We start from the raw sequence: 26,394 nt of genomic DNA on the forward strand, positions 1-26,394 counted from the left end.
CCTGACTTTATAGCCGTAGTATATGGAAATCTTTGTAATAATAATAAATTAAATGCATATGTTAATTTATGTACACGGAGGTAGAAATATAGTATACATATACACATAGTGTAAAATTTGTGTCGAAAAAAGCGATCAAATCTGTTTTTAAAAATAATCAAAAGTCTTTAGACTTTGATTGATGTGAGTGTTAAAAATTTAAGTTATCCCATTCATAAACTAATTTATCGTACAAACTCAATTTGATTAGTACAAAACACAATTTGGACCAATCAGACACCCCTTTTTATCCTATCATCTTAGTCAAAATAAGTTATCAACCTCGAAATCTAACGCAATAAGCTGCATTTTTGTACAAACTTGTATTTTGGTAGTACAAATTTTGTCTCAAAAGTCACATGTAGTCAGCGTGCGCGTCGTTAGATAATCAAGGTCAAAGGTCTCGAAAATCAGGTTTTTGTGAATATCTGGTTTCTTTTGCTTTCCACCGTATTAACTTATTATAAACGTTGTAGAGGTTAAAATTTTCTACAAATTTTGCCTGAAACTTTTTTTTGTATGTTGAACCGTTTTTGAAATAGAGTTCGCAGAAGGTGTTGCGCTCAGTTTAACGTACTTCAGTGCTGGGTTAATATTTTTAAATATAAGATATTAAATAATTATTTAAGTAGCATTTAATGAATAATTATGGAAAAAAACCGCATAATAGACTGGGATTCACGATTGACCCTATCTATTAAACGGTTTTTCCACTTAATTATCGATTAAATACTATTTAAGTAAATAATTATTTAATACATTATATTTATAAATATTGACCCTGCACTAAGGTACGTATCGCTGAGATACTATTTGTCTGAAAGCTTTTTTTATACGTTCGCGTTGGACCGTTTTTGAAATAGAAAGAACAGAATATGGGGATCTGAGCTATACGTACCTTAGGGCAGGATCAATAATTATAAACATATGCTATTAAAAAATTATTTAAGTAGTATTTAATCGATAATTAAGTGAAAAAACTGTATAATAGACAAGGGCAATCGTGAATCGAAGTCTATTATGCGGTTTTTTTCCTTAACTATTCATTAAATAATAATTAAATAATTTTTAAATATCTTATATTTATAAATGGTGACCTAGCACTGAAATACATTAAGTTTAGCGCACCATCTTCTGCGCCCTCTATTTCAAAAACGGTTCAACGTAATAACAAAAGTTTTATAATAAATACGATTGAAGGCAGAAGAAACGACATATTCACAAAAAATGATTTTCGAGACCTTGAATATCTAACGACGCGCAAGCGTGATCGTATTTAATTTTTGCGACAACATTTTTACTATCAAAATAAATGTTTGTACAAAAATTCTGCTTATTGATTATTCCGTTAGTTTCCGAGGAGAAACCCTTAGATCAGGGCTTCTTAAACTTTTGTAATTCACGACCCCATTTATGATTGCGAGTTTCTTGACGACCCCATACAAATATAAAAGAAAAATAAATTAATATTTTTTGATGATTTATTTATTAGGTAACAAACATATACATATGAAAATATGTAAGTTTAGAATTCGTTTTGAAACATACAAAAATCTAAAATTAAAAATTGCACAAAAAATTATAAAATTGTATTTATTATAGTTTCAAAAATAAAAGTGGATTCTGACCGTCTTAATTCTCTCGAATATATTCAAGTAGTTGCGTGGTAAGTATTAAATTAAAGTATAAGTTAAAAATTTAATGAGATGGATGTGCCTGTTTTTTATTGCATAACAAATCAAATCTTGGTGGAATGTTTGAAACTGCTGGACGTAAGACCTCTTCAACATTTTTTATCGCTGAACGATACTGGGATTTAATATGTGTTAAAGCTGTTTCTTCAGCAATAATACCTAGAAATTTTGTTGATAATTATTTCGGCTTTTAGAGATTGGCAAAAATAAATTTATATTTTTTATTAATTCCAATAACATTTCTGAATTCATAGTAAATGTAATTCAAGTTATTATAATACTCTTAATAGAAATGCAGATACAAACAATCTTTCCGAACTAGAAGATTTTATGATATATTTATCTACGATAATTGTTATTTTATCTTTATAACAATAATTTTACAAGTTAAAAAACATTTTCTGTTATATTTTATTTTTACCTCTCGCGACCCCAGAATTTTGTTACGCGACCCCAAATGGGGTCGCGACCCATAGTTTAAGAAGCCCTGCCTTAGATGATTGGAGTGTCTTGTCTATTTGCTGAGTAAGCTTTACACTACGAATTAAAATTTTATACATATTAAAAATCAATTTAGATTTTTTTCAGATTTTGTCATACAATTTTTGTGGGATGAAAATAGTAAAAATTTCGTTTTTTCAAATTCTACGAACATTAATTTGAAAACTGGAGGGTTAAGAGAAAAGCGTCTCAGAAAAGTTTTTGTTGATTTTCTACCCCCCTGCACTTTTTCGTTTAATAGCATTGTTTAAACGGGATTCTGCAAAAATTTTCGAGAATTTAATGCGAGAATTAAACATGCTTAATGACGGATTAACCGGGTCTACCTATACCGCAACAAATTTTACGAATTAATAAAAAACTTACAACTTTTAATTAAAAAAATTGTGTTTTCTATCAAAATTACATGTTGCGTTAAATTTTACACCTTTTATTTCAATATGGTTCAACATATTTTAGCTCTACTTTACTACATACGTAAAAAAAAATACTATGTCCAGGAACTCTATCTACTAATATCGTGATATTACAAGAGTTAAAATGCATTATAATATATAAATAATAATTACAATCACATGGTTTGTTTAGCTTGAAATTCTCTTTTAAAAATAAAATGTTGAAAGAAATTCAAACATAGTTGTTCAGTTTGTTGTATAATCAACAACAACACGGAAGGTTTAAACACACATTTAACTTAATATTTAAATTATATTTTTATATACATTTTAAGCTATATTAGCTTAACTTTTTAATTAAAAACAACAATGTTTTCTTTAAAATTATTTGTTTTATTAAGTTGTTTGTGTTTGAATTATGTTTATTCGACAACAGTTAAAAATTGTCAAACTGGCGCACAATCAAGTAAATATTACTTTTTTCTTTTCTTTTTTTTTTTTATTGTAGAAAGTTACTAAAAATTAAGCGTTTTTAATACTCGAATTTAGGAAAAAAGAAACCAAAAATTTTGTCTAATAGTATAATAGTATCCCATTTTTAACGCAAGGGCTAAAAACTTCAGAACCAACTCTATAGTCGACAAACTCAACCTAAACACCTCGTAATTAACACAATACTCCGGGTCTATACAATTTTCGGTCTTTTTTTACGATATATTTTTTGCGATATTACGAGTATTCCTTGAACACCCCATTGATAAAAAGTCTTGTTTTTCTTAAGGATATTCTCAAATATCCAAATATTATCAAAATGAGTGTATGATAATAATATCTGAGAGTAAATATTACTTCTTTTTTTTTTTAAATTTCTATAAAAATTTATCAGATTTGGGACAAAAAAAAAACTTTAAAAAAAAAAAACCGACTTCAAAAGAAAAACTTTTCCAAAAAAAATTAATATGCACTAAAAAGTAAAAAAATAATTTATAATATAATGTAGTTACAATTATTGTTATTTTTGCAGTCGGTGTCAGCCAAGCTAATGTAGCAAACTGTTCTGTCAGAGTTGTGTCCTTGGCTGACACCGACTCCAAAAATAACAATAATTTTAACTACATTATATTATACATAATTTTTTTACTTTTTAGTGCATATTAATTTGTTTTAGAAAAGTTTTTCTTTTGAAGTCGGTTTTCTTTTTGTTAAAAGTTTTTTTTATTTAGTGATTTTTTGTGAATCTGAAGTATACTAACTAATTTGTCACTAAAAAAAGAATCATCGAAATCGGTTGGCGTGATATTGAGTTATTCGTCTTCTTGTCGTGCATACTTAATGCAAATTTAAGATTTTTACGGATTACTCATGGATGCCGTTGTCAGAACTGGACCAAAATAAAATGGGACCACACGGGAAGCACGAGCTTTCAAATAGATAAAGAATCATCAAATTCGGTTCACCCAGTCGAAAGTTCAGAGTCCTCCTCCGTTTTTGTTTGAAGTCGGTTAAAAATAGACCGTTTGGCTAATAGTGTGTACAAACACAGGTACCTACGCTTCAAACATAAAAATTGCTTACCCACCATTTTTTAAAACTGTTGCAAAATCAATTTTCATAATTTAAAGCGGTCATAGAGACCTATTAAAATTTAATATTTATAAAATCACTATGTATGAAGTTGGTAAATAATCGTTAGCTAGATAAAGCAGAAAATACTAGAAACTGGTTACCATCAGTGGCGGATTAAGTATTTTGCCGCCCTAGGCCCTGTCTGATTAGCCGCCCTTTTTAAAAGATGAAATTTTATTTTTTTGAATCCGTTTATATTATTTATCCGTTTATAATACTTATATCAATTTAAATATGAAACACCAGAATCATTGAAAATAAAATAAGAAAACATTGTGCAATTCTAGAAGCGGCTTACATGTAAGATTAATTTTACTAAAGATACAAAAAATCAACAGAGCTTTGAAAATTCTTCAAAAAAAGCTTATCAATATTCAATTATTTCTGTTATAAAACATTTTTTATCAGTATTGCACTCACAAATAAAAAAGTTAATCAGAAAATAAATTCCATTCTATTTTATAGAAATTTATTTGTAAATTTATATAAAAAAAATTCGAATAGATCCTTAAAATGTATTGTCGTTACATTATATCAGATTTAAAATTTTGACATTCTGAAAAATTTGCCGCCCCCCAAATTGTGCCGCCCTAGGCCCGGGCCTCACGGGCCTAGGCGGTAATCCATCACTGGTTACCATTGCAATAGTAAACATTGCGAATCGTAATAGAAGTAAAACACAAAAATCTTAGATATTCGTATGAAGAGAATTGTGACAAAATTCATTTTATTTTAAACCATTTTTAAGTAGGACATGTTAGATATTAACGGAGTAACAGGGCCTAGAGGTTATCAATCGAGACAAATGGCATTAATAAGAAAAAGTCTTTTACATAAATCATTTAAAAATATTAATAGAATTTTTTATCATAAAAATTTTTTTTATCTAATTTTTATTTCCGAGAAGATAATTCATATCATTAATATTCAATAGGATGTAAGAATGTAAATAAAAAGTGAGAATTTTCGAAATAACACACTCTTGTAAATGTAATAATTTTTTATTGTATTGACCAGGAAAATATTTGTATTTTTTCTACCCATCGCATGAGGTTAATTATAGTATTTAATTACGCGGTACGCGGTAATAAAGTGATTCAGCAAGGTAGAACAAAAACTTAGTAAACTCACATTTACTTCGAAATATAACGATTATTGTAGATAATTAAATTATATCAAAGAGCCTAAATGGCCGAGCGGTCTAAGGTGTGTGTATTACACTGCGGACTGAGGTTGCGGTTTCGAATCCAGGCAGCAGCAGTGTGAATAATTATGATTAACGAGGGCGGTAGAATAGATTATATTGTCGTCGCTTGTATAAGAACGAAGTAACCGACTCCACCCACATCAAAATGTAATTGTCTCTGTTGCAGGCGTATATGTCAGAGAAACGGAGGTTAAACTCCATTATTATTATTATAATAAAATTTTATATTTTTTTGTTAAATAATGTTTTTGAATCACTAACCGTTTTCGACTTAAACGACTATTACGATTTATTTATTGACTTTTTGACCGATATCTCTTCTAATAATTGTTTAAACAATAAAATTCTATTGTTAGCGAATTGTCGATGTAAATGGAACTATTACTTTTGTACTGATGATGGAATTTTAAAAAAATTTCTTCAAACGTTCATCGATCCTACCTAATAAATGTCAGACTATGTATCTTTACGTTATCTATACGCAAATTAAGCCCGATTTGAAAAAAATTTGGTACCAAGAAGGGTTTTGGTATTTAAAAGGTCAAGTTCGTTAATGAGAAAAATAGATAACGACAGATAAAGAAAGAGGGAAGGTGCGCAAAGTTTACTTTTTATTATTTGATAAAGTTTTAAGCAAAAAAGTACTAATGTGATTTTTTTCTTAGACGCTTAGTTTTTGAAATAAAAATTATTTGCTTACAAAAAATGCAATATTCGATTTTAAGAAAAATGTGTTATTTTTCAATCTCTAAGGGAGTTCGCTTAGTTGGCCCAGCTCCTGCCCTACAAATTTTCTCAACTTTTTATATACAAGTTACCTGCAACTTTTACTTAAAATTTTTTTTTTCTAAAATTAATATTCATGAAATTATAATCGCGTACAATGTTACACTACTGAGTACAAGGTTAAATAAAAACAAGTGAAAACAAACAATTGACTGAGTTAATTGTTGAAATACCATGTATAAACAGTGCTCTGTCACATTACACATACATACATAACTGATATTCCCATATAATACATACTACACAATTTGCGCTCTCACGGGTAAACAGTCATGTTTACGAAAAAATGTTTCAAACAAAAGTTGTTTACTTTTTTATAAGGAATATTTTTTATATTTAAACTTTTGTTCTCTCTAACGATTTACAAGATGGGTCCTACAGACCCAAGACCCAATTGGCTTATCTTATTCATTTACGAACTTGACCTTACTTTTTACGTCCTAAGCATGCCATAAAAATTTCAGCTTGATATCTCTTTTTAGACAGACAGACAGACAACCGGAAATGGGCTAATGAGGTGATTTTATGAACATCTATACCAAAATTTTGTTCATAGTATCAGTATTTTTAAGCGTTACAAACTTGGGACTAAACTTAGTATACCTTGCTATATTTCATATACATTGTATAACGAGGTATGTAAGTGTAATGAAGAAAGTTCAATAAATGTGTAAGAAAATATAAATGATAGTGGCATAATTAGTAATAAATAATTAGCCTTTCTGCAAAAACAGCGACTAGCCCCGCTGAAATTTTTTCACGATACAATAAAAATATTTAACAAAAATGTATTAAATTTAAATCTACAATAAAGGTTGTTACCATTTTTGGCCTAAAGTAGAAGATTACATAGATAAAATTCTCAAGATGGGATCCAACTTTGTAAAGGATTTTGTGTATTTACATTCTTTACGTGGTACTGAACCTATTTAAAGATGTACGGGCATCAAGGCAATTTTTAGTAAAAAGATGGAATTTTGTTCAAATTTCAGTTGGACTAAGTCTAAATCAATTCTGAAAATATTAAGGGGTTGCCCCATTACATTTAAATAAATAGTTGACTTCAAAAGTTGGCATTTTTAACATTGGTTTTATGGTAAAACGGTAGATGGATATGTTTTCATAGATTTCTCCAAAACTAGTGGGTGGAAATTGAAAAAACTACTATTTAATTAAAGTTAAAACTTTAATAAATTATTGAAACCCGTTGCCCCCAACTAATTAAGGATATATGAGTACGGTGGAGGGGACACAAATTTAAAGAAAGTATATTTTATCAATTTGGATGGTGAATTATGTTATAACTTACACAATGTAGTTGCCCTATTAGCTCAGTTGGTTAAGGCGTAACCAATTCCGTCCTCGGTATGCATAGAGTAGCGGGTTCGATTCCCGCCGTCGCAACAAAATTAATTTAATTAATAGTTATGATGGGCTGGTGTAGTGCATGGTAAATGTATGAACTTGGTGCACTCAGCCTCTGAAATTGAGGAGCTGATAAACGAAATTATCAGCGGAAAGGTGGTAAAACACATATATGGTATCACAATGGGCTCTATGGCCTGAGTGTGTCCTTCGTGGACAGCCAATATAACCTACACAATATAAGATGAAATGTAAAAATAATAATTTTTCGATATTTCGAAAACTAAAGTAAATATCGAAAAATTGTATTTATTTTTCGTCTACATTACTCGCACTTGCCTTTTTGCTCATACTACTTTAAAGATAAAAATAACTCCTGTAATTTAATGCAAGAAAAAATTATATTTTAAATCTGTATTAATTCGTTATTTTTTTAAGTAAAAGAAACTTACCGAAGTATGCTAGAAATGTCTTTTAAAGAAGTTTCAACAACTTAAGAATATAAATCAGGATTAGTGTCCGACCGAAGGTTCGGTTTCTGTTTCGGCCTAAAAATCTAGTTACGACGTTAGTTGCGGTTTCGGCAGAAAATCTGCCGAACTTTCGGCCACACCGAAACTCGTGAATTATCGCTCGAGTTCGTGAATTATCGCGCGTCGTTCGGCTAACTTTGAGTGAGTTCGTGTCTGCTGAGTTTGCCGGCCTGTCCGGCGTAATTTTGTTTTGGCTTTATATGCTGTGTTGTCTATTCGGTTTTATTAATTTTAACCAGCCAAATATTGAAACAACTGCCTGCTATCATATCGCTATGATTTAATTGTGTGTTATCTTCTGATACTTGTTTGTTGATTTTAACAATGAGGAAACACAGTATTTAAACAATATCCATTTAATTCAAACTCAATTTTTTTTATTATTATTTGATTGAACCTGTGTTAACTGTCTGTATAAGTTTAAAAAATAAGCCAAATTTCAGTAAACAATCAATTTTTAACATGTCTAAAAAAGTTTCAGTTTCAGTTTCGTTTTCGACCGAAACTGAGACATATACCGAAGATTCGGTTTTGGTAGAAATTTCGTTCTACACCAGTTTCGTTCGTACACTAATCAGGATACTCTGTGTCATTAGTGGCAATAATGTTCAGATAAAAGAATTTCTCACGAATGAATAAGTAAGATATTGCAATTTTCAAGGTTTATAAAAAATGATAATTTTTATACCATGCATATATGTAATATGCAAGGTATACTAAGTTTAGTCCCAAGTTTGTAACGCTTAAAAATATTGATGCTATGAACAAAATTTTGGTATACGTGTTTATAAAATCACCTAATTAGTCCATTTTCGGTTGTCTGTCCGTCTGTCTGCCAACACGATAACTCAAAAACGAAAAAAGATATCAAGCTGAAATTTTTACAGCGTACTCAGGACGTAAAAAGTGAGGTAAAGTTCATAAATGAGCAGCATAGGTCAATTGGGTCTTGACCTATGAGTCCGTAGGACCCATCTTGTAAACCGTTAAAGATAGAACAAAAGTTTAAATGTCTAAAATCTTCCTTATCAAAAACTTTTGTTTGAAACATTTTTTCATAAACATCACCGTTTACCCGTGAGGGCGCAAATTAGGCGTAAATGGTATAGTATTATATGGGGATATCAGTTACATATGTGTGATATGTATGTATGTGTAATGTGACAGAGTAATCAACACTGTCTATGCATGGTATATCAACAATTAACTCAGTCAATTGTTTGTTTTCACTTGTTTATATAATAAAAATAATTTATTTTAATTCAAATTCTTATAAATTGCAATAAATAATGTTTTCTGCAAATATTTATTTATTACCAATATATACGTTTAAACATTGTGAAAGTAATTTTGTAATAAATTATCATTAATAAATATTATATCGATTCTTCATATTATACATACAAAAATGTGATATTGAAAACCATTTCACACACATACATAATTATTAATTTCATAATATCTAGAAAAGCATTTCCGTATATGAAAATTGTAGCTAATTAATCGACAATTATCATTGCACAATCATTATTGAATGATAATCGTACACAGTAGAAAACAAGTGAAAACAACAATTGACTGAGTTAATTGTTGAAATACCATGTATAGACAGTGTTGATTACTCTGTCACATTACACATACATGCATGTCACACACACTATTGATATACCCATATAATACATACTACACAATTTGGGCATAATTTGCGCTCTCACGGGTAAACAGTGATGTTTATGAAAAAACGTTACGTTCCAAACAATGGTTGTTTTTTTTTATAAGGAATATTTTTTATATTTAAACTTTTGTTCTATCTGTAACAGTTAACAATATGGGTCCTACGGATCCAAGACCCAATTAAAATATGTTGTTCATTTACGAACTCGGCCTCACTTTTTACGTCCTCAGCACGCTATAAAAGCTTGGTATCTCAGCTTTATATCTCTTTTCGTTTTTTAGTAATCGTGATGACGGGCGGGCAGGCAGACAGACGACAGATAGACAGGCAACCGGAAATGGACTATTCAGGTGATTTTATGAACACCTATACCAAAATTTTGTTCATAGCATCAATATTTTTAAGCGTTACAAACTTGGGACTTAACTTAAAATAGCTTGGTATATTTCATATACATGGCATCAAAAGTAGACACTATAGTTGCAACAAATCCTGTTCTTAACATGGTAGCAAGAAAATATTTTCTTGGCCCAAAAAAAATTTTTACTTAGTTAGGTACTACAAAGATCGCAATAGGGTACTTTCGGTAGTGAAAAATAAATAATGAAATTTGAAAAAAGTTAAAATTTATGTAAAAATATACTTTAATATTCTGATTTCGAGTCATAAAAGCACATTTTTGTTTTATAATATTAAAATTAAAAATCGTAATTTTTAAACTGTATATCACGTGACATAAAACGCGGGCAAGCCCTGATGTGATGTCATATCGGTATGAACCATAGACCATCAGTTAGTTCAGGGTAGACAGCTGGGTATAACATATCCATAATAAATATTTATATTTATTATAATTAGTTGTCTATGAATATATCTGTCAAACTTATTTGTGTTATTTCGTATAATGATACCGATATTACGTCACCAAATTGAATACCCGCGTTTTTTACAGTTTAAAAAAGGTTTAAAATTAAATTTAAGTTTTTGGCAAGAAAGCGTGTGTATTTTTCCGAAATAAATTTTTGGTGGCTTTTTATTAGCAAAATCAACATTTTGAAGAACTTTTTCAAATATAGTAGAATACCCTATTATCGTAATTCAAGAAAATATAGTATTTGACGGCTAAAAAAAGTTAAGTAAGTAATAGTATTTTTTTGGCTTACAACAACTTCTCAAAGCTTCAACTGAAAGTACTTTCAAGTACTACGTTTGGCCCATAGATAAAATATAGTAGTGGGAAGTTTGTCCCTAGACCATTTTATCTTCATTCGGTCATACAGTCTCCAAAAATAATAAATATTAAAACATAATACAAGTGAAAACAAACAATTGACTGAGTTAATTGTTGAAATACCATGTATAGACAGTGTTAATTACTCTCATTACACACATTACACACACATACATGTTGATGCGCACTCGTTTGTTTTTTTGACGTCACGTAAATAACAAAAGATATTCACTTTTAAATACACACACACACACGCAACTGATATTCCTATATTAATACATACTATAAAATTTTCACCTAATTAACGCCCTCGTGGGTAAACAGTGATGTTTACGAAAAAATGTTTCAAACAAAAGTTGTTTAATTTTTTATAAGGAACATTTTTTACATTTAAACTTTTGTTCTATCTCTAACGGTTTAAAAGATGGGTCCTACGGACCCAAGACCCAATTGACCCATGATGCTCATTTACGAACTTGACCTCACTTTTTACGTCCTGAGTACGCTGTAAAAATTTCAGCTCGATATCTTTTTTCGTTTTTGAGTTATCGTGTCCACAGACGGACGGACGGACAACCGGAAATGGACTAATTAGGTGATTTTATGAACACCTATGACAAAATTTTTTTCCTAGCATCAATATTTTTAAGCGTTACAAACTTTGGACTAAACTTAATATACTATGTATATTTCATATATACATGGTATAATAAACAGTTTTTAATGACGTGTTATTTATTGTAATAATTTGCGACAAGGTCTTCTTGTGAAATTTTTACAATTTTTTTTTATTATTTCACTCAAATTGAACAAAAAAGATATTATTTGTTATTTTTTAATAGTTCTTTTATTTATCAATCAAACAATGCGCATCATACATTTTTATCGATGCTAAAAATTGTTAATAGAAACAGAGACAGGATTTATCTCATTAAGGGGGTATAAGAGTCGGAGATAACAAAATATAAAAGCATTCTTTGTGTTTTTTTTACAAAGTACCTTATTTATTACTAAGCATTATTCTATAGACCCGGTAAAATCCGTCATTGAGCATGAATAATTTTCGGATGTAAAATTTTTTCAGAATTCTCCTGAATGTAAAAGTTATTTATTATTTATATTTGCTTAATAAATTTTGTATACAAATTTAAACATCAAAGTCTTTCGATTATTATTGATGTTTTTTTATGATACAATAGCGTAAACTATACAGATAAATAACTTGTCGAGTTAATCTTAATTAAGTCGAACCCGGGTCAATAGCAATTTCCTATAGAATATTGGTGGATACTATAAAAAAATAGAATTTTTGTACTTTTGGATAAAAATTAATTTATTTTCCTATATTTATCACATTCAGATTTAAGAATTGATCTTAAATCGGTATTTCCAAATGCCGTTAGAGGTATCGTACTTTCAAATAAAAATTAAAATAACTCGTAAAAGTGCTTCACCGAAAGATATTTCAAGAGACTGTGAAGAGGAGTACAAGATTCAAGCCCCTTCCAACCCACTATAGTACGATTACTTAAATACGTAGAATTTACTGTGATAAAAAATGACAAAAATTTTTATTGTGTATTTTCAATAGGTAATTATTTTACGAATGCCATGGTTTTATACACATGGCTTGCTGATTATTGGCATTCTATGGATAATAATTGTGTTTAATTGATAAAAATTTAATTATTATAGAACATGAAAGCATTGAATTGTGTTAAATTGTCATGATTTTTTATAGATACTATTTTTTTCCCTATATACTATAATTTTCATTCATTATTTGAATTTTCTAAGAAATTTTTTTCTTCTAATAAAAAGTAACAGAATAGGGAATATTCATGAAATTTAAATTTGTTTCAAATATTTTTTTCCGTAACTTTATTGGCTGGACATTTCAACTAAACCATTATTTTACTAATAAATATCTTTTTAATTACTTAAAATTAATTAATATAAGTACAAATTCAAAATTACTAAAACGGAAATTCAAATTTTAAAACGGACATAACGTCATAGTATTGGTTTGTCAAATTCGTTGACATACTGTATGGTATTAATTACTTATATTTTGTATGGTATTACATTGAGTTATTTATTCTACGACTTTTTATTAGAAAACTTAATAATAACGAGAGTAAATTCTGTGTTGTAAATTGATTTTTTTAAAGTGTAAATTATATATTGAACTGTCACCAGTTGACAGGTCACATATTAATACGTCATCAACAGAGAGCGCCAAAAGACTGCGTTTAAACATCTCAAAATTATAATGTATTTTAAATACTTTTTTTTACACTTAATTAAAGCATTTTTAAACAGTATTTATATTTTTTGCTATGCTATAACGGTGTAAACAATGAATTGACAATATAAAAAAAACAAGTGAAAACAAACAATTGACTGAGTTAATTGTTGAAATACCATGCATAGTCAGTGTTGATTTCTTTATCACATTACACATACAAACATGTGATACATACATAACTGATAATCAAGTATAGTACATATTATAAAATTTTCGCCTAATTGGCGCCCTCACGGGTAAACAGTGATGTTTACGAAAAAATGTTTCAAACAAAAGTTGTTTAATTTTTGATAAGGAACATTTTTTACATTTAAACTTTTGTTCTATCTCTAACGGTTTACAAGATGGGTCCTACGGCCCCAAGACCCAATTGACCTATGATGCTCATTTACAAACTTGACCTCACTATTTACGTCCTAAGTACGCTGTAAAAAATTCAGCTCGATATCTTTTTTCATTTTTGAGTTATCGTGTCCACAGACGGACGGACAACCGGAAATGGACTAATTAGGTGATTTTATGAACACCTATGACAAAATTTTTTTCCTAGCATCATTATTTTTAAGCGTTACAAACTTGGGACTAAACTTAATACACTATGTATATTTCATATATACATGGTATAAAAAAAACATATTCCCTATTGTTCGAATCGAAAAAGAATGCGAAAATATCCATTTAGCACATTGCTGAATACCATTTCGGTAATGTTCAAAAATAAACTATTTAAATGCGGAAATATTATAAATTCCTTGCGTGTTTAAAACTTATAGGCACAATCAAGGGCAAACATTACACATTTTGAATAATTTAGAGTAGAGTAAAATATTTTTACAACTTTGTTCTGGCATCACGTAAGCTTAATCTAAATAACAAATTCTGAACACATATAAATATTAATCATTTTACACATATAAATGTTAATAATTAGGCTTATGAGAAAATTATGATTAATTAAAATAACCTTGGTGAATCTGAGAATTAATGTGGAAATTTCCGAAATTTTTGAAAACCAAATAAATGGCCATAATTGTGTTGGTTTTTTAAACCCTTTTAATTTATAAAAAATAATGCAAGCACTGGCACTCAACACTTTCTATACAGGGTACTTCAACAATTAACTCATTCAATTGATTGTTTTCGCTTGTTAAAATTATTAATAGCAATTCTCAAGAGGGCGGTTACGTCTTTTTTGAAAAATTTATATTGATTGTCTATACGGTTTATGAGAAATTAACTATCAAATTTAGCGTTTTTAATAAAAAAAGTTTTTCGTTTTTGTGCACAGTTCTTAATTTTGGTATGATTTTAAAGCTTAAAACTTGGGGAATATTGATAAAAGTTTTTAATGTAATTGGTAAAACATTTTTAAAAGCACTTATTGACTAAAAAACCAACATTTATTACGACTTCTTCATATACCATCATGCAAAAAGGGCTGTTTTTAATAATTAATTTATCTTAAGGATGTATGAGCATGACAACAATGTTTGATTTAAAGGCTCAAAATTTGTTTGTAGGTAGTCTTTTACTCAAAGAATATGTGGTTAAAATTTCAGCTTAGGTAACCGTGCAAATTTTTAAGAAAAAAGTCATTAAAAATCGATATAAAATACATTGGCTCTTATGGAGGAATCTCAAAAAACGACATATTTTGGAAGTTTTTGATAATTTTCATTTGGAATGAATGAAAATAAATTTAAAAAAAACTTTTTAATAGAAAGTAAACATATTAGCAATGAATTAGAAAAGAAAAAAACTAAGTGTCACCTACCATATAAGGGATGTAATAGCAGGGTAGATTAAGGGTTGAAATTATTTTTATCTTATTTTCAATTTTGATTATGAATTTTGTTATAACTTCATGAATGTAGACGAAAAATAAGAATAAAATTTTTCGATATGTGTCTTGGTTTTCGAAATGTCGAAAGCTAAATAATTAAACAAAATTTTTAATTTTCGATATTTTGAAAATTAAACCAGATATCGAAAAATTTTATTCTTACTTTTCGTCTTATATCGTCAAGTAATAATATAAATTTATCATCAAAATTGAAAATATCTATTTTTAAATTTGTGCCCCCACTACCATGCTCATACATCCTTAAACCGTACAAAAAATAGAAAATCGACTTGAAATTTGTATAGAAGGCGTATTAAATACTCATTAATTGACACACATAATTTCAGTTTTTTGATAACACTTTCGTTTTGGTGTCGAAATGCCTTAAATATCTTAATAGTTTTTGTAAAAATTGTCGCCACCTTTTATCACTATAAAATACTTCAGACGTCTATGCAAGGATTCCCTGGCTTTTGATATTGTCTAGTCTAAACTCTCGATATTGTAGATAATGTATTTGTTAATAAATATGTAAAAATTTATATAAATGCATTCAGGTACTGTCGATTTTCAAGGCTACCTTAATTATACCATATTAAACAGAAGATTACTTTTTATTATAACCTGATATTATCTATACAAGTAATATTAATATGTATATGTAAGCATAGGCGTATTCAAAATTTGGTCCAAATGAAGGTTTATCAGAAATTTTTTTATTAAAAAATTTCCAGATAAAGATATTGTTATATATAAGCTCACTAGTTGCACCCCGCGATGTTACGCACGATTAAAAGAGAGTGGTGTTACTCGCGACTAAAAGAGATTTCATTACTGTGTAAATTAATCAAGCCTTCTTGAGAAAAATGCGCTAAAAATCTATTTCACGAACTTTTACAAAATTATTTAAAAACCTCGGTTTCTGAATGCTTTCCCATAAGAACCTTGCATTTTTCAGGGATAAAAAGTAGCTTTTGTTATTTTATGACCCCTAAACTACAACTACCTATGGAAAAAATCATGTCGATCCTTTAGTCTATGAAAAATTAAAACAAATCTATCCCACGAGAACCATAAATTTTACTATGATAAAAAGCTATTCCAGACTATAATCTATCTCTGTGTCAAATTTCATTCGAATCCGTTCAGCCGTTCTGGCGTGATTGAGTAACATCTATCCATCCAAACTTTTACAATTATAATATACATATATCAGATATCAGATACCAACATAATTAACTATTTAAGATTAACCAGCGGGAGGTAACTATACCTACGGGGGTTCGCCTATGTGTATAACTATTAATTAATAAAAAATCTATAAGATGGATTTTTCCATTAAAAAAAAAAAAACCTTTAATTACCAATAAAAATGTTGAACCTTCATTTTTAGTATCTTAAAAAAATTGTTTAATTTCAGGGAAATAAAATTATAATTATTCATTATAATTAATAAAAATGCATGGGTAATTACATGAATAAACATCCGTGCATCTGACCCCTTTCAACTACACAAATTAATCCGAAAAACACAGAGAATTCAAATTAATTACTTATTTTGTTTCGATTAAGGTAGTTGTTTTGCTATGGGCATTAACAAAAAAATTTGAAGTCGTTTGACCGTCTCTAACTCGAGTTAAATACAATTAAAGTTCGGATAATTAACATGGAGAGCATAGGACAGGTTGCGTTTTGTTGTGTTTTTAACAAGTTTTTTAATTTTAGAAAAAAACTAGATTTAAGATATTTTCAAAAAACTAACTGAACATTCATGAATTTGTACATGTGAGTTTAAAAAAAAATCAAAACTATTGACCGCTTCATTCTTGAGATATAGTCACTCAAAGTTATTTTGTATAACAGAAACAATTATATTTAGAGTATAAGTAGTGTAAGAGAGATGTCTATTATATACAGAATTACAGATATTTATTATCATGCTATTATCATACAGAATACGTGATAAATGGACAGTCGAGATAAAAGCATGTTAAAATTAATACTTAGCATATCTATACGTACATACCACTGCTGTATGATGTAGTACACTATTTTTACAATATTGTACAAAGATTAATTTAAATGCAATTATGAAATATTTTTAAGTCGCATTTTCATCGAAATCTAACGTTTTTCGAAAAAATGTTTTAAATAAAAATGGTTAGATTTTTTATGAGAATCATCTTTCTAATTTAAATTATTGTTCTATCTCTTACCGCTTAGGATAAAAATTGTTTATAAAAGAAACCCTAAGAACTAGGTCCAATCTGGTGTCAGAACATGATATCCACCATCAAACTCTGCAACTTTTATATAAGCTATTTTTTGATTGGTAAACTACAAAACGAGATATTTAGTTGCATAGATTAAAAGGTCCCACCCTGTATATGTTTTTGAAATGGGCTAATTAAGCCTTTTCATTTGATACTCAACGCGGTATTATTTAAAGATATTTACGGGGATATTCTTTTTAAAATTTCCATATATTTTGGCTTTATCCTTTGGCATTTTTATTATGTTTGAAATATGAAAATAATTAGTTCGATAAATATTCCATTCAATCAAAAACAATGCGGGCTATAAACAATTTAATCGTAATTGATGACTCTCTTTACGATTAATGAATTTCAATCATAGAAACACATCAATTTTATTTTGGTTTGAAGGTTACCATTTGTGTAATAATAAAGTAATTACAGTTCATGAAAATCTATAAAAAAATTTATCTAAAATAAGTGATTTAAAATGATTGATCGGCATAATATATCATACAATAATAGTAATGATCTTAAAAATCTTATACAAATAAATTATACTTCTAATCCTTTCACAAACAGATTTCTAAGTTCGGGTTTCTAATTGATAATTTCTTATATACACGGGGTGACTCAGTGGACATCTAGTGACTCAGTGGACATAGCTTAAGGCAGTATTCTGGTCTAGAAATTTGAAGAAATCAATTTTTTTGAAAATTTTTAAAGGTCAGACCCTTTAGAATATGCACTTAAACGGATTTTTCAAAATTCGAATTATTTTCGGAGATACAGCGGATTTTCTGGCAACGAAGTTTAAATCGATCGCTCTGAACTGCGAACTTCTGCTGCTTCAAAAGAAGACAAAACATGTCGGTTAGCAGAAATAACTTTGCAAGACATTGCATTTGAAGTAGAAGAAGGCCCAATGTATCGATCTGGGATCACCGATTAATTCAAAGAGAGAGTAATATTCATATCCGAGTTTCTCTGCCGAAATTATCAAACTTTTTGAAAGTGGTTGACATGATATCTCAAGTTTTACTCGACCTATTCCTTTGGAATTTGATGGGAATCGTCTGAATTTTTGATTTTAAAAATTCTGGGTATTCGATTTGAATTTTGAGTATTTTTAAAAAGGTCGAAGAGGTAAAAAAAGGATTAAAAACAAAATTTTCTTTTCATTTTAGCCGATTATTATACTTTTTGGGTCAAAGTTACCCTATAAACCTAGTTTCATCAAAAAAATTTAATGAGATTTTCTAGATTCTTTCAAAGAAAATTGCAAAAAATCCGGATTTTATTTTTGATAATATCTTTCAATTGATATCTTCGCAACTTATGGTTCAAACGCAAAATGAACCAGATTTTCGCGTTTTCATAAAGAATAAACAAAAGTATAGAATATACCATTTAGCAATCATTCGTGATTCTTGAATTTCTAGAAAAGATAGTCACTCGTTGATTGTTAGGTTAGGTTAGAGCTATAGAGCCCATTGTGATACCATATAAGTATTTTACCACCTTTCCGCTGATAATTTCATTTATCAGCTCCTTAATTTCAGAGGCTGAGTGCACCTCCTTCATGCATATACCATGCACTACACCAGCCCATCACAACTATTAATTATATTAATTTTGTTGCGACGGCGGGAATTGAACCCGCTACCCTATGCATGCCACGGACGGAATTGGTTACGCCTTAACCAACTGAACTAATAGGTTGATTGAATTTTATGAATTTTTAACGATTTCACTTTTTATTGTGTAGCGTCACAATTTACCTTTTTAAATGTCCCGGTTAAATATACGTAAATAATATTAAAGAATATTTTTATTTATATGTTTAGTATAAATATAATAAGATATTATATTATTAATAAAACAGGTATACATTGAAAAAAATATTCAAGGTCAAATTTATATTATTAAAAAAAAAAATCAAAAATTATTATTATTTTATTTATAAACAAGCAAACAAATTAACGTAGATAATTATTACGAATGATATCAAGGATTATTCATTTTTTGCTCTTTTATAATCCGGCAAGACGAACGTAAAAAACAAGTGAAAACAAACAATTGACTGAATTAATTGTTGAAATACCATGCATAGTCAGTGTTGATTTCTTTATAACATAACACATACAAACATGTGACACATACATAACTGATAATCAAGTATAGTACATATTATAAAATTTTCGCTTAATTGTCGCCCTCACGGGTAAACAGTGATGTTTAAGAAAAAATGTTTCAAACAAAAGTTGTTTAATTTTTGATAAGGAACATTTTTTACATTTAAACTTTATCTCCAACGGTTTACAAGATGTGTCCTACGGACCCCAGACCCAATTGACCTATGATGCTCATTTACGAACTTGACCTCACTTTTACGTCCTGAGTACGCTGTAAAAATTTCAGCTCGATATCTTTTTTCGTTTTTGAGTTATCGTGTCCACAGACGGACGGACGGACGGACGGACAACCGGAAATGGACTAATTAGGTGATTTAGTGAACACCTATGACAATATGACCTAGCATCATTATTTTTAAGCGTTACAAACTTTGGACTAAACTTAATATACTATGTATTTTTCATATATACATGGTATAATAATAGATACCGAGCTGTTTGAGTCGCGAACCCAAGTCGCTCATTCGTACAATAAAATTTCAAGTTTAAAAGCAGTGCTGAACAGCGTTGTTAACCCAAAATCTGTCTACGTGGTAAATATGATTTAAAAAGTTGGTAGTTTGTTGCCCTCTTGTCGTTTTCGGTCGCCCTGTTCCAAAACTAAATCCTTTGCCTCATATTTTGATTAAACATTTTATAATTTTTCTTTAGTAAGTACTTAATGAAAGAGGGGTAGAAACGTCGATAAAAAAGAAAGAAACATAATATTATTTCTAAAGGACCATAAACATTCCTATCGAACTTTTTCAATTTGCGGCAGCATTCTGTACATTCGATGTCAAATAAATAAATAAATAGTAAAAAGCTGAATGTTAATATTTTTGTAAGCAGTACTTTTTATAAAAAATAACTTTTTTTCGTAAACCTTATAATAAAAAAGTTTTACAAATGTAACCAACTTAAGTAGACTCGCTCTATATTAACTATAAACAGAGAAACCTTAAAGTTTAGAGAACGTTCTTGAAAACTTTAGAGTTTAAATTGTATTTTTATTTGGTGAGACTTTGTAAATACCTTGAGAGAAACAATGTTTTGTTTCATATCAGCTGAGTTACTAACTGCCATAAAGTCTTAAAATTTCCTCTAATCAGTGCTGGATTACCCATTAGGCCGGACTAGGCCATGGCCTAGGGCCCCCGACGGGCAGGGGCCCCCACGAAAATCTGATATGATTATTTTTGAACAAAATTTTTCAATTTCAAGTTATTTTTTTTTTCAAATTTCGAAAAAATTTCCTTTCAACCAATTTATTTCATGATAATATGTATTTTGAAACTCAAAATATTCAAAATAACGATTAATTTTACAATTATTCAAAAAAGGGGGGCCCCCGATGGGCTTAATCCGGCACTACCTCTAATAATGTCTTAAAATTTCCTGAAAACATAAATCAAGGTGGTACAATGAAGTTATGCATTAAATAAATTTACTTTTTTTATTCTAAGCAATAGGTATATAGCGACTTTTTTTTCAAAAATTCTATAAAACGAACTTACTGTACCATTTTCATGTTTCAGGCTTCAGCTAATTCTCTTCCTAATAATATTAAAATTTAAGAAATATAATAGGATACATATTTGAAAATTAATTTTTGTGGTTTTTCTTTGTTATAGAGGCATCTCCAGAAGATTTGTCTGCAGCCATAAATATAGTAAACTGTGATAAACCACCATGTAAATTAGTTCGAAAAACAACAACACATATAGAAGCTAAGTTTACACCTTGTAAGTAAATCTTTCTAATTCTATATTAAATAATCTGGTACTTAATAATAAGTTAATTTTTATTTTTTTTTTATAGCCGAAGACGTAGAAAATTTAGTTGATTCAGTACAAGCTATTATTGGCGGAGTGCCACTTCCATTTATTGGAGTTGATGGAAGTTCTGTATGTTCGAAAATTCTACTAGCAAGTGATGGAAGTAAAGCTGAGTGTCCATTAAAAGCTGGAACTGAATACATTTACAAAGATCAATTTGACGTATTAGCAATATATCCAAAAGTAAGAAAATATTTCCCTTCTATCCTATATCCTTTGAGGATCTTGTCACGAAATACGGCTTAAAATGGTCACAGAATTATGATAAAGAAATTTTAAAAATCCCTATCAATAGTCACGATGCAAGCTAATGCCTTATATATCATATTGACATTAAAGTAGTCAGGCTGTTTCAGCAAGTACGATGAATGTTCATTTTTTGCGGTAAAAGATAGTTCAAAGCCCCTTGATCACAATAAACGCAGTTATGGAACAACTCACAATAATGTTAATTATAAAAAAATTAATCGGTGATTGAGCTTCAAAAAAGTTTTCATTATGATGAAAATTTATCACAGATTCTGTTTATGCACAAACAAAAAAGATATTACCTTACGGCGCTTTCCAAAGAGAAAAGATAAAAAACTTTGGTTTTTAATGCTTTTACGATATTTTTAGAGGATTTTCTTACATTTACGTCATACAAATTGCCTAGTTGACTTCACAGTTGACTGCACAACAGCCGAACTACCTTAAACTATTATAAACCAAAATTAAAAAATAACATCAAAATATGGTTTAATAAAGCACTAAAATCTCAAAGAATCACTTTAAAAGGATAGATCGAGGGCTTACAGCATCAATCTGTCAAAAAGATCAAGGTCTGTCGAAAATATCAAGATGAAAGTCTGTCCGAAAGCCATCAATTAAATATTTAACCTTTTTTGGAAGGTATTAGAGACACAGAGAATAAAATTCACGAATTATCGCCACAAGATTAAAACTCTTAAGTTTCTTATTCTTTTATCGTTTTTTTGGTGGTTTTATGGATTTCATACCACGCACGGTCTAGTTATTATAAGACTGTATACCAGGCATGGGCAAACGTGGCTTAGAGAAGTCATTCAGACTTCTGTAACTAACATACAAGTAAGACAGTGATACCCTAACCAGTGACAACCAAAAATACGAGTAAGACAGAGAGACAACATTTTTTCAGTGCGTACCAGGCATGGGCGAGTTATTTGAAGTCACCATTGTTATAACTTTATTGTGTGTCATAAACTTTATTGTGGGTCTCTTTATCCAAGTCCGGATTGCTCAGAGAGGAGGAAGCGAGAAGGGTATACGACTCTTCGATCTATCTCCGTTTCTCTAATAGTAATGAGATAGGTATGTTGTCACTCGTATTTAAGGTTGTCACTGGTTAGATTGTTACTCGTATGTTAAGTTAGGAGTCCGAGGGACTTCTGTAACCCACAAAGTCTTTACACGTATTCTCTCAGCCTAGTATAGTCACAGGCTCCCGGTCTATGTATGGAATAAGGAGCATGGATTTTTAAATTTTCAAATCACTACCTACCATCAGTAAATAGATTCGTTTTGAACTATGCTTGAAAAGTGGGAGTCTTAATTCAGGTTGTGTAATAAAAAAAACAATGGGCATTGTTCGTGTAAAAGTTATTGTTTAAGAATAATTAAAAGTAAATATTCGTGTAGATAACCAAAGATTAACCCATCAACACTTGCGTTGTGAGCATTTTGCTCATGCTTGATTTAAATCATAATTAACTATTATTTGCAAACGTTATATGTGATTGAAACTTCTTCATATAACTTTATTTATTTTCGAATTATGAATTTTTTAGATTTTCTCAAACTTATCTACAGCTTTTAAAAACATTTTTTTCAAGTCCGTCAGAAATTGTGAAAATTTCTCTAATCACAATAGTAAAAGTGTAAGCAAAAATATGCTGAAATTAGTTAAAATAAATTTAAATTATTAGATTATTTCTAACATTTTCACTATCAAACATCATTCAATAATCGCATAATCAAATTATTTTTAATTAGCTAGTGCATTAAAACGTTATAGCAAAAGTTTTTTTTAGATTCTGATGACGTCATAAAGTTAAAAATTCGATTTTTTTGATAACACAGGCAAATTTGATCCGATCTTATTGAAATTTTTATGGAAACCCCCACTAATTTTGGTCATTCTTTTCAGTTGTGATGTCAGTTTTTCGTTAGCTTCCACTTATGTGTTTAATTCCGGGGCCAGAACTCCACATACTTGAAACCTATCAGAACTAGGTTAATTTTGATCAAAAATTTGAAAATTATGACCCAAATGAAGTAGGATTACGTACTTGGTTTATCAAAATTGGATCTAAATTTGGATGTGATAGAGCAAAATTAAATTTTTTGAATTCTGATGACGTCATAAAGTTAAAAAATTCGATTTTTTTGATAACACAGGACAATTTGATCAAATCTCATTTGAATTTTTTGGAAACCCACTAATTTTGGGTCATTCTTTTTAGCTGTGTGTCAGTTTTTCGTTAGCTATCACTTATGTGCTTAACTCCGGGGCTAGGACTCCGCATTCTTAAAACCTATCAGAACTAGGTTAATTTTGATCATAAATTTGAAAATTATGACCCAAATGAAGTAGGATTACATACTTGGTTTATGAAAAATGAATAAAATTTGGATGTGATGGAGCAAAATTAATTTTTTTGGATTCTGATTACGTCATAAAGTTAAAAAATTCGATCTTTTTGATAACACAGGCAAATTTGATCCGATCTTGTTTGAATTTTTTTTGAAACCCACTAATTTTGGGTCAGTCTTTTCAGCTGTGTTGTTAGTTTTCGCTAGCTTTCAATTATGTGCTTAATTCCTGGACCGAAAATCCACATTCTTAAAATCTATTAGATTTCAACACAAATTTGAAAATTATGACCCCAATTTAGTAGGATTATGTACTTGGTTTATCAAAATTGTACATGATCCTTAACATAACTCTAAACCGATATTTCTTAACAGCATCGATATTTTTAAAACCATTTCGACTCTTGAAATACTTATTGTTAGATAGTTTTGAACAAACTGCAACTGTTTCCAAGATATGCCATGACAACTTTCACTAAAATATTTATTAATAATGTTTGTTAATATTTTTATTTCAGATTCAAGCCGTAGTTCATTGGGCATTACAAAGTGATAAGAAAGATATTTTATGTTTTGAAGTACCAATTAAAATTGTTTAAGAATATTTAAGTTTTTAAATATTTTCAATTTTAAATTTACCTGTATTTTTTATCTTTTGTTACCTATATTGAATTTGTAGTGTTAAATTTTAATAAAAATATTTAAAAAGGAAAGTTGATAAAAAATTATTGCTTACAATTTCTTATAAACTCTTTATTTGTTGTACCCTGTATAGGTATTTGAAGGTATATCAAGGTATACTAATTTTAATAACAAAGAGTGTAACCCTTAGAAATATTGATGCTACGAACAAAATTTTGGTATAGGTGTTCATAAAATCACCTAATTAGTTCATTTCTGATTGCTCGCCCGTCATCACAATAATTCAAAAACGAAAAAAGATATCATAGCAAGCTGTAATTTAAATAGCGAGCTCAGGACGTAAAAAGTGAGTTTGAGTTCAAAAATGAGCAATATAGGTCAATTGTGTCTTGGTTTCGTAGGACCCATCTTGTAAACCACTAGAGACAAATTAAGACAATTTTTGGGGTCAATTTTTCTCCAAAAATTTAAAAGATATGGAGTTCAAAAGTTGCAGGTAGCTTCAACCAGTGATCTCGTGAAAGATTCTCGAAAAACGAAAAAAAATTCTAAACGATTATGTTGTTTTTTTTAAAAACTTCTAATTTATTATAAATAATGCAAACACTGACATTCAATACTTTCTTAACAGGGTATTTCAACAATTAACTCAGTCAATTGTTTGTTTTCACTTTCTGTCAGGTTTTTATAAACTGAATATTATGTCTTTAGAATAGGCATCGTAAATGTGCAATTTAGAAAACCTGACAAGAATCTAACGGGAAATAGTTCTCACTCAAAATTTCAAAAACAATTCTGAAAGTTTCTTATGAACAATTTGAAAGTCCTCTGAGTACATACCTTGATTGTTCTACCTACAACCGAAAAGAACTCTCTATAGAACTAGCTAGTGTTTGACAGGTCTAGCCTTAGAACAAATCTACCGGCACATTTAATGGAGATAAATGATAAAGAAGGCTTTTGAGGATTTGAGTTCGTGTTTTTACTTTTGGAGTTTTTAGGAATCGAAATCAGACATAAACAATACACTTTCTTTGAAACACCTTTCAGGCGTGTTTCTGAGGGGAAAAATTACCGGAAGATTGCATTATACTTTTTAGTAGTACACAAAAACATAATGAAATTAGAGAGAAGTATCATTTTCACATTTATTAAACAATAAATAACTAATCCATTATCTCAAAGGAGCAATTGAATCAGAAAGAAAGTATTTCTTTTATGTTAGAAAACAGGGTAAGACAATTTATTTTACTCCTGATTAAAAAAACTATTCTAATTTAAATAAAGTTCTTAAAACGAAATGCAGTTCGTGATACTACCTTTTTTCTCTAGATGCATATTAGAGGAAAAAATTAAAATTAACTGTATTGATTTCTCTTTTCTCTATATTACGTAATTAACAAAATATATTGACATCAAAGAAATAGGTTAAGAACTCTAACCGTCAAAAGTTAGCAAGGTACCTTGTGCCATCTATCATTTATTTTCTTTAAATAGACAAACGATACAGTTTGCACCATTATTGTAGTTGTACATGACTCGAATAGATGTCGTTGTAAGCTTAAACAAAAGCATGTCGGCTAGCTCAATAAACAAAAACATTGTGATAAAGAGCGCACTAGTGATGTTTATAATGCATAGAACGCGCATATGCAGACCACAGCCTGAT

General features: G+C 29.3%; 1 protein-coding gene across 1 annotated transcript; it reads left to right on the top strand.

The window, feature by feature from the left end:
• Positions 1-2,860: 2,860 nt before the first annotated feature.
• On the top strand, positions 2,861-24,722 carry LOC123293854 (ecdysteroid-regulated 16 kDa protein). The gene is made up of 4 exons (XM_044874812.1): positions 2,861-3,095; positions 21,267-21,377; positions 21,454-21,653; positions 24,602-24,722. The coding sequence occupies exons 1-4, from the start codon at positions 2,999-3,001 to the stop codon at positions 24,680-24,682; spliced, it is 489 nt and encodes a 162-aa protein (XP_044730747.1). The 5' UTR covers positions 2,861-2,998; the 3' UTR covers positions 24,683-24,722.
• Positions 24,723-26,394: the final 1,672 nt, after the last annotated feature.

The sequence above is a fragment of the Chrysoperla carnea genome, chromosome 2 (genome assembly GCF_905475395.1).
Source record: "Chrysoperla carnea chromosome 2, inChrCarn1.1, whole genome shotgun sequence".
NCBI lineage: Eukaryota > Metazoa > Arthropoda > Insecta > Neuroptera > Chrysopidae > Chrysoperla > Chrysoperla carnea.